This window comes from Olea europaea, chromosome 3 (assembly GCF_002742605.1).
Source record: "Olea europaea var. sylvestris chromosome 3, O_europaea_v1, whole genome shotgun sequence".
Classification (NCBI taxonomy): Eukaryota; Viridiplantae; Streptophyta; class Magnoliopsida; order Lamiales; family Oleaceae; genus Olea; species Olea europaea.
This window is the reverse complement of record NC_036239.1, coordinates 20469542-20480015: the sequence shown is the minus strand read 5'-3', so window position 1 is coordinate 20480015 and position 10474 is coordinate 20469542. Positions and strand designations below refer to the sequence as shown.

At 36.5% G+C, this 10474-nt stretch overlaps 1 protein-coding gene across 2 annotated transcripts in view; it reads right to left on the bottom strand.

The window, feature by feature from the left end:
- Positions 1 to 2093: 2093 nt before the first annotated feature.
- The window catches only part of LOC111389455 (alanine--tRNA ligase, chloroplastic/mitochondrial), an 11227-nt gene continuing 2846 nt past the window's right edge, over positions 2094 to 10474 (bottom strand). The window contains exons 5-14 of one of the 2 annotated variants that reach the window (XM_023014374.1): positions 9625 to 9703; positions 9031 to 9165; positions 8706 to 8855; positions 8318 to 8428; positions 7314 to 8228; positions 6777 to 7049; positions 6271 to 6480; positions 5636 to 5793; positions 5116 to 5228; positions 2094 to 2637 (exon numbers count right to left, since the gene is read on the bottom strand). In XM_023014374.1, coding sequence (XP_022870142.1) covers positions 2414 to 2637; positions 5116 to 5228; positions 5636 to 5793; positions 6271 to 6480; positions 6777 to 7049; positions 7314 to 8228; positions 8318 to 8428; positions 8706 to 8855; positions 9031 to 9165; positions 9625 to 9703 — 2368 coding nt within the window. In that variant the 3' untranslated portion in view covers positions 2094 to 2413. Of the gene's footprint in view, positions 2751 to 5115; positions 5229 to 5635; positions 5794 to 6270; positions 6481 to 6776; positions 7050 to 7313; positions 8229 to 8317; positions 8429 to 8705; positions 8856 to 9030; positions 9166 to 9624; positions 9704 to 10474 lie in introns of both variants that reach the window. The other variant, XM_023014383.1, reaches the window with a different exon arrangement.

Below are 10474 nucleotides of genomic sequence, written 5' to 3'. Positions count from 1 at the left end.
AGGGGCGGAGCCAGGATTTTAGTTCAGTGCGGGCAAAATTTTTTCGACGACAAATGTCGAGGTTTTGGTCAGGAATTTAATGACGATAAGAAAATAAAACAATAGTACATCAATACTAAAAACGACATAATTTATATATTACACTTGTTCTTTGCGAGTTTTTATACTTTGATATCATTGTATAATAACTTCATTATTGAACCTCAATATATCTTTCTCCACATAAACAATTGTGCTATCATTCATCCACTGATCACCCAATTACTACTAGGAGTGGGAGTAATTCGAGATGTCAAATGAATCACAAATACTGGAAGCAACTCACAAAACTAGTGCAATTCACAATTTCACATAATCAATTCACAATCTCAGAATGCAATATATACTATTTCCAAATATTAGGCAACTTGAACTTGCAATCACAGATTCCCAGAGAGCCAGAACCCAGAGGCAACAATGAACTGGTGGTTCACTGGAAGTTTGTACCGCTTCGAGCAATTAAAGAACAAAGTGCTAATTTCATATGTTAAAAAAAAATATTATTACAATTTACACAAATTGAATTAACCAAAAAAAAAATAAGGGAAAAAAAATTTGGGGCTTCGCCTTTTGCTTTCTGGAATCTGGCTTCTTCTTTTGCCAGCTCGGCTGGTTGGCTTTGGCACTTGGCGCCTTGGCGGAGTTGAGAATGTAAAGTCGAAGTCAGAGATGTGAGATGTCAAGATGAGAGCCTAGAGTAGGAGATATACAATAATGGATTGTCGAAGAGGGTAAGGGAACGATGGTCGTATTGTAACGACTATCGGAGACGACGGTTGACGGAGAGGGAACGGAACGGTGGGCTTTGTCACCGGTGGAGAGGGAAGTCGGTGGCGAAGTGTGAAATCGTCACAGACAAAGTCATGAAGGGTAGAAATTTTGAAATGAATGAATGGGTTTGGGTCAAAAATTGATTCAATTGAATTTTGATATGAATGGGTCTAAAACGGGTCATTACCTTGTACAATTGGGCTTCTCTCTCTGGGCTGGATCGAGAATTGGGTTACTGGGTTAAACAAATAAACAAACCTTAAATAAAAAAAAAATTATTTTTTGGCCCAAAAGTCCAGTGCGGGCATTTTGGCCCAAAAGTGGACGTATAGTGGCTCCGCCCTTGTCCATCATGGTTTGGTTTTCTAAATTATATTTTAAAAAGATAAGTTTGGAATAATTTAGAATTTTTATTTTTGTAACAATCATTTTTAAGTATAACTCATTTCTAAAAGTGGTTTACAAGAAAATGATGTCCAAAGTGCTTATAAATTTACCATATTTTACAGGCGATTTGAAATACAATTAGATCATTACATTTCACCCATCTTCAAGACCAACGTCCGCTGTGACCCACTTTTCTTTCCAATTGGGACTCCCCATAATCAGGTTTCTACCGAAAGTAGGTCTCCCTTGGTCAGCTGGTCAAGTAAGGGCACCAACAGTTCTAATAAATCCAAACAAACAAGTCTTTCTCAGATATTTCGGTATATCATTGCATCTTAACATTGAATGTTGGTGGGCTGACTCTCTATTCTTGGCTGGTCCAATTTAGTGGTTTTGGGCCCTGCTGGGTTGGTTAATCCAATGGGTTGAAATGGTTCGGAAATGAAAAGCGTTTTTTGGAAACACGTCTTTCCTTAATAAAGGATGACTGTTGTGGACTTTACACTTGGCACTTTTGTAATCGTTGAATTGTTGATATTTTGGTGGAGTGTTAAAGTCTCTTGACTCTTCATTTTTGTCGTAATCTGAGTGAAAGGTTCTGGGGTTTTCTTCGTCTTCTCTCTGAGGGTTTTCTGGACTCTTCCGTTCTTGCATTTTTCTGAAAATAATCTCTAATCTGAGTGATGTTAGGGTTGTATTTGATATACGATCTGTGAGATTGTAGAAAACTGAGTGTTTTATAAAATAGAGACGAAAGAAAACTGAAATTGAAGTTTTTAGAAAATAGAGCATTCCCATCCATTGTCTCAAATATCAATACACTGAATCAAGTAGCCTTAACCAGTTACCCTTCTCGCTTTCTTACATTTTTTCCGAAGAAATTTTGAAAAACCGAAAAGGAAAATGGTAGGCAGATTTGGACATTTCCTATTACAGTAGATCATCAATTCGAATTCCCAAATGAGAATTGTCATTTACAACTCCTAATTCATGCCCCCATGAAAAAAAAGAAAAGAAAACATATAAAGTTTGAAGAGATCATAGGTACCACTTTTATCTTAAAAGGACATTGTGTAATGAGATATTTACCTAACTAGGAGTACAAATGTAACATCTATGCTTTTAGGCCATTGAACTACCAACCGCATCTATGTCGAGCACGAGCAGTGTTTCATACTGATGTTGCAAATTATGATATATATATATATAAAAATTTTCAGCCTGTCTTTTCAGATAGAATGGAGATGAGTTCATCTCGAGCTTTTTCAAGTGCAATCAACAATTTCTCAGGCTCATTTCCACCTGCCTGGGCAAAATTAGGCCGACCACCCCCTCTTCCACCACAAAACTTGGCTAATGGCCCTATAAACTTCCCCGCTTGAATTCCAAGATCAACCACTCCTGGAGTAAAAGCAGCAACTAAACTTACTCTTTTTTCACCTGGGCATGAGCCCAAAATCACCGCTGCTGGATCTTGCAGTGTATCCACTATATACTCTGCAGCACTCTTTAATGCATCAGCATCAATATCATCCATGCTCTCAACTAGCACCCTGGACAAAAATAGTTGTCAGAAGTGATGGACCAGGCTTGTTATGCTTCTCTCTTTAGTAACGATGTTGGACTGACTTGAGATGAGGACTGTACTGAGATGGAAGGGGTGAGGCGAGCCATAACTTCGGAAAGAGGTTGGATGCTATGATAAACTAGTGAAACTGCCCAGAATTTATGTTTGTATGAATGTCTTTTAGGCATAAATGATATGGGAAGACACTTATTCTAACCAAAAGTGTTGTGACTTGTGAGGTGATCGTCTTATGCAAATATACATAAAAATTCAAGTAATCGCTTAAGAAACTTATTGTCAGTGTGAAAATTGAAATAAGTTGGGGTCATACTTTAAATCAAGAAATCCATCTAAAGAATGAATTGATATATTATCATGGAAGAACATATTTACCTGATCTTTGTTGAAGATCCTACAGTAACTGCATTGCTAACGATGGTTGATGCTTTGTAAATGGCTGCTTTTGCGCGTGCAGCTGAAACTTCATTTCTTGCCTCTCGCAGATCTTTCAAAATACTGTTTACTCTTGTTGTAACATCTTCAGCGTTTACCTTCAAATTATTATTATTATTATTTTTTTTTTAAGTACATAACACTTCAGAAAATTAGAACAACTGATGCAAGAGAACCAGTTTTATGCAAAAACTTGTTGTACATCTTTGGTTATGCCGTGATCTTTCAGATTGAACATACATGGTTAGCTTTCTTTTGATACTTGGTGAGAAGGGTATGTCTTTGTTTCCTGGTGAGCTCCAAAACAAAGTAAACAATATAAAAAGATAAGTTTGGAATAATTTAGAATTTTTATTTTTGTAACAATCATTTTTAAGTATAACTCATTTCTAAAAGTGGTTTACAAGAAAATGATGTCCAAAGTGCTTATAAATTTACCATATTTTACAGGCGATTTGAAATACAATTAGATCATTACATTTCACCCATCTTCAAGACCAACGTCCGCTGTGACCCACTTTTCTTTCCAATTGGGACTCCCCATAATCAGGTTTCTACCGAAAGTAGGTCTCCCTTGGTCAGCTGGTCAAGTAAGGGCACCAACAGTTCTAATAAATCCAAACAAACAAGTCTTTCTCAGATATTTCGGTATATCATTGCATCTTAACATTGAATGTTGGCGGGCTGACTCTCTATTCTTGGCCGGCCCAATTTAGTGGTATTGGGCCCTGCTGGGTTGGTTAATCCAACGGGTTGAAATGGTTTGGAAATGAAAAACGTTTTTTGGAAACACGTCTTTCCTTAATAAAGGATGACTGTTGTGGACTTTACACTTGGCACTTTTGTAATCGTTGAATTGTTGATATTTTGGTGGAGTGTTAAAGTCTCTTGACTCTTCATTTTTGTCGTAATCTGAGTGAAAGGTTCTGGGGTTTTCTTCGTCTTCTCTCTGAGGGTTTTCTGGACTCTTCCGTTCTTGCATTTTTCTGAAAATAATCTCTAATCTGAGTGATGTTAGGGTTGTATTTGATATACGATCTGTGAGATTGTAGAAAACTGAGTGTTTTATAAAATAGAGACGAAAGAAAACTGAAATTGAAGGAACTGTGGTTTCTTCATACATTTTTGTATCGATTCTTTGTGATTTTTAGTGGATTCGAGCCTAATCTACTTTTGTAGATGCTCAACGGGTGAGTAGGCCTTTTGGCTGAACATCCGAGCCCTTAGGAGCGAAAATTCTTGTGTTATTTACATTTCTGTAATCCTTTAAAATTGTTTACTGCAATCGTTTTTTGAATGAAATGATAATCCTGAGACCAACATTGAATCAACAATTTCTTTTCTTTTCTTTTTGTTTGTTTTTAATTGAGAATGTTATTGAAGATTAGAAGGTGAAATTCAAAGAAAGAGGCAGGCGAAAGTGAAAAACCACCATCCATTTTAGAAAATAGAGCATTCCCATCCATTGTCTCAAATATCAACACTGAATCAAGTAGCCTTAACTAGTTACCCTTCTCGCTTTCTTACATTTTTTCCGAAGAAATTTTGAAAAACCGAAAAGGAAAATGGTAGGCAGATTTGGACATTTCCTATTACAGTAGATCATCAATTCGAATTCCCAAATGAGAATTGTCATTTACAACTCCTAATTCATGCCCCATGAAAAAAAAGAAAAGAAAACATATAAAGTTTGAAGAGATCATAGGTACCACTTTTATCTTAAAAGGACATTGTGTAATGAGATATTTACCTAACTAGGAGTACAAATGTAACATCTATGCTTTTAGGCCATTGAACTACCAACCGCATCTATGTCGAGCACGAGCAGTGTTTCATACTGATGTTGCAAATTATGATATATATATATATATATATATATATACTTACTTTTTTTTCACCTGGGCATGAGCCCAAAATCACCGCTGCTGGATCTTGCAGTGTATCCACTATATACTCTGCAGCACTCTTTAATGCATCAGCATCAATATCATCCATGCTCTCAACTAGCACCCTGGACAAAAATAGTTGTCAGAAGTGATGGACCAGGCTTGTTATGCTTCTCTCTTTAGTAACGATGTTGGACTGACTTGAGATGAGGACTGTACTGAGATGGAAGGGGTGAGGTGAGCCATAACTTCGGAAAGAGGTTGGATGCTATGATAAACTAGTGAAACTGCCCAGAATTTATGTTTGTATGAATGTCTTTTAGGCATAAATGATATGGGAAGACACTTATTCTAACCAAAAGTGTTGTGACTTGTGAGGTGATCGTCTTATGCAAATATACATAAAAATTCAAGTAATCGCTTAAGAAACTTATTGTCAGTGTGAAAATTGAAATAAGTTGGGGTCATACTTTAAATCAAGAAATCCATCTAAAGAATGAATTGATATATTATCATGGAAGAACATATTTACCTGATCTTTGTTGAAGATCCTACAGTAACTGCATTGCTAACGATGGTTGATGCTTTGTAAATGGCTGCTTTTGCGCGTGCAGCTGAAACTTCATTTCTTGCCTCTCGCAGATCTTTCAAAATACTGTTTACTCTTGTTGTAACATCTTCAGCGTTTACCTTCAAATTATTATTATTATTATTTTTTTTTTAAGTACATAACACTTCAGAAAATTAGAACAACTGATGCAAGAGAACCAGTCTTATGCAAAAACTTGTTGTACATCTTTGGTTATGCCGTGATCTTTCAGATTGAACATACATGGTTAGCTTTCTTTTGATACTTGGTGAGAAGGGTATGTCTTTGTTTCCTGGTGAGCTCCAAAACAAAGTAAACAATCACATATGGAAGCACAACAACGTGATGGTTATGAATATATGTGACTAGAAGGTCAAGTTTAGCATCTTTAGAAAAGTAATGTGAACTAGAATAGTACATGTGGATAGACATCATAACTAGAGGCAGTATGCTGATAAGGACAATTTAAATTGAAAATATAATAAGAAGATCGGGAGAATATTGTGAATTTGGCCATGTAGAAAAAGAGGTTCAAAAAAAAGTTTCATATCAAGGGAGAGCATCCACAAAAAGCATACTTTGAGAGTGGAGCACAGCTGCTTCATGTGGTTATCTCGGGCAATGACATACTCAATAAAAGCTTCACCAGCAACAGCTTCAATGCGCCTGATTCCAGATGCAATCCCTTGTTCAGAAATTATTTTGAAGCCACGTATTTCAGAAGTATTATTGACATGAGTTCCACCACATAACTCCATAGATACACCAGGAACCTCCACAACACGTACCTATAAAGTTGTATTAAGAAGAAGGTGCATCAAATGAAAAGGCACAATGCAGGGATATATGCATTTTTCGAGTTAAGTTCAAGATGGATATGATATTAATTACGTGAAAGATTAACAAATTTCTCTACATGGATCCAAATTTCAGCACACCAAGATGTAGCCTATTCTCTTTTCAAAGAAGTGTATGTAGATTCAAAGCCAAACAGAAATTCCAGTGACAGTATATGTTCTCTGCATTCGCCACCTTGCATTTAGTATCATGGAAAAATAACATAAATAATAGCAGCAGTATATACCTCTTCTCCATACTTTTCACCAAACATTGCAATAGCCCCTGCTTTCTTTGCATTGGTCAATGACATGACTTTTGACTCCAGAAGTGTTGCATCTCCAATCCATTTATTGATCAGGCCTTCAATTTCAATGATCTCGTTGTCTTTAAGAGGTCGATGGAAGTTGAAGTCAAACCTGAGGCGATCAAAAGCCACCAATGAACCAGCTTGAGATGTTTCCTGGCCTATTACTTTCTTAAGTGCTGATTGGAGCAAATGTGTAGCAGTATGATGGACCTGGAAAAATTAGTAAATGAATGAAATGTCTCAAATTACTGAAACATTCAAATCAAACTATATCTTCAATCCTCATCTTCTTTGATATCTTCAAATCCTATCCTTGTTCACCATCACAATATATTTCAGAAAAATGTTTTGAACAAAATAATGTGAGGTATAATGTCTTAAAATGTAGTGCACGCCATGAGTGGCTTTAGTAGCTGATACACCAATTTCATATAAAAACTGATGGCTTTATGGACCAGTCTCAAAAGTTCATACCTTCGCCCTTTGCCTCAGGTTTGCATCCACTGCTGCTTCAACTTCTTTGCCAACATTGATGACACCTTCTACGACAGTTCCTTTATGAACAAATATGTTACCCAGGGATTTTTGGACGTCTTTTACCTCTACGATGGCTTCCTTTTTTCCAGCCTCAGTAACATACAGAAAACCATGATCTCCAATTTGACCCCCTGACTCAGCATAAAATGGGGTTCGGTTCAGCAACACTTCCACTTCATTTCCTTCGGAAACCTGCATTATAGGTTTACCATTCACTAACAGACCTTCAACCACTGCTTTGGTAGAAAGGGTGTCATAACCAAGAAATTCTGTATCTGGAATATTTTCTGTTAGTTCTGCACCATCTTCAACTGCAAGTTTAACTGTATTATGTGCAGCCTGAGATTGACGTCTTTGGTTCTCCATCTCTACTTCAAAACTATTCATGTCTATACTAACACCACGTTCATCAGCTACTTCTTTCGTTATCTCCACTGGAAACCCATAAGTATCATAGAGAAGAAATGCATCCTTGCCAGACAGACAAGGTAAAGTCCCATTTGCCTGAGCAATGGACAGTGCATCTGCCAACATTTGTTCCAGAAGTTTCTCTCCTCTCTCTAGCGTCAATACAAAACGCAGCTCCTCCCTTTTCAATTCCTCAAGAATGCGGGAAGCTCTAGTCTTCACATCTGGATCTATGTTGGTGCTTAAATTAATAACTTCTTCTGCAAGTACAGGCAAAAATGCACCTTCAAGGTCTCCCATGCCATCCCCCTTTATACCAAGCAACCTGCCAGTTCGAACTGCCCTTCGGATGAGACGCCTAACTACATACCCTCTACCAATATTTGATGGAAAAACTCCATCTGAGATAAGATAGACTATTGCTCGCATGTGATCTCCAATTATCTGAATAGGAAGAAATTCCGGTGAAGAGAAACAAAATTTGAAAAATAAGTTCCTCCAAGAAAGGAGACAATTCTAGGATTGCAACTTACTTTAAGGTTTGTTTTTTTAGACTCATCTGCAAGAGTGTATGATACATTTGCCAAATTTGAGGCCTTCTCTATGATGGGAAAAATCAAGTCTGTTTCATAATTATTCTCAACCTGCAAAAGAAAATAGAAGATGAAAGGAGTTTTCATATAAATGACCTATTAAGTGAACTAGATGGTAGTTTGACAACAAATTAAATTTAGACATAAATCATTTTGATCCCTTGATATGAGTTCCTTTGAAGCCAAATAAAAATAATTTTGGCTGACTAGGCATTAGCAATACAGACTCAATATAAAAACCATATCCAAATGAGGCACCGTATCTATATAATTGTGAAAAACTAGTTGCACTCCTTCCATAACAAGAATTTACTGGGGAAAAATTTACATTTTGAAGAATGCGAGCCATGCGCTCTAAACCCAGCCCAGTATCTATGTTCTTCTGTTTTAAGGGCTCAAGTGAACCATCATCTTTTTTGTTGTACTGCATAAAGACTAGGTTGTAGAACTCTATAAATCTATCATCATCTCCAAGATCCTGTTATCCATCCAACATGAAAATTAAAATCATAAGTACATATATATTTAGTTAAAAAAATAAAATCAAAAGCCAAATAAGAAGCAGTTAACAAATAGCCAAAATAATGAATCAAGATACGAAATTCAAATCGGACAAAAAATTCGAACTTCTTCTACTAGTATCAAATGCTTACAATATCCGAAATTCCTCTCTCGGGATGGAAATCATAATAAATCTCAGAGCAAGGTCCACAAGGACCAGTTGCTCCACTGGTCCAGAAGTTGTCATCTTCCCCAAGTTTCTTTATACGGTGTGCAGGAACACCTACCTGAAAGAAAGAAAAATCAAGTAAAATCAAATGTTCACATAAGCCTATTAAAATTCATTCGTAAAGTAACTACCATGCAAACTCATTTGGCTCCTCGTAAAGCAAGAAACTGAGTAAGCTCAATTAATGGCCTACAACTAGGACGCTTTCATGACCACATAGCAAGCACAAAGAGATTGTCAGCATGTTTGGGTGGGCTTATTTCTAAAATGTAAGCCAAAAAGCTGCCTTATTTTTTAGAAATAAGCCACCCAAACACACTTAGAGTCTGGTCACTAGACATGTATCTCTTCACCAAAAGGTAAGTGGAGGTACTAACCAATTCTTGCTGAAAAAATACACTATCAATAATCACAACAAAAAGAATATTCGTGGACACATACATCAAGATGTGAAATGAAGGTACATCTCTTACGAAAATATTGGACATTAAAATATAGAAAAACTCTTTCTACTTACCTCATTGTGCCATATTGCAAAAGCTTCATCGTCATCTTTATAAACACTAATCCATAATCTGTCAGCTGGAAGACCGAACCTATACGTCACAACTCTACATCAACATAAGCTATAACATTTAAACCAAGACAATTCTATATTCACGGCATAAAAGGAAAGTTTGTGGTCAGGCTAAAAACAAAATTGCAGTTTCTTTCTTCTTTTTTTTTCAGTTCAATGTTGACGCTTCCAATATTACCCACTGATGGGATTGACTCAATTATGATAAACGTAGTGACAGTTGGAGAACCATTACACTGTGGCCCTTATTTTATTTATTGATTGATCCTACAATCCAAAATTATTCTTTTGCGGCTCTTCAAATCTCGAGGTTCACGAGAATCCTGTAGGTCGATTCTCCTATATGGGGCCATACCGGATGGAAAAATTGAGATTGTGTCCCACATTTTATCTCCTTCATTTTACCTGATTAAAAATGGTTTTTGAGAAGTAAACACAATACTTACAATGTCGCCTTTGAATTTCACTTAGCATAGCTTTGTGGTGGAAATTAATCTAACTATGTGAGGATCTAAAGGAAAACTATTTTGCCAGTTGATAGGTCAACACATTCCATGTCTCATAGGAAATACAATGTAAACAAATGTACAGAGACGAATATTAGGAAATACAATGTAACACTAGTAGCGTTTCTGAGTTCTCCCATTTGTATCACAGTGAGCCCCCTTTACAAATTAGAATATATGCACAAAAAGAATGTTTCTTTATACAAATTGAGTTTTCAACTTCTGCAAATTGTTCCATTATCCAGCCCAGCTGCCCCGTCCTCCAACAAAAAAAAAAAAAAAAA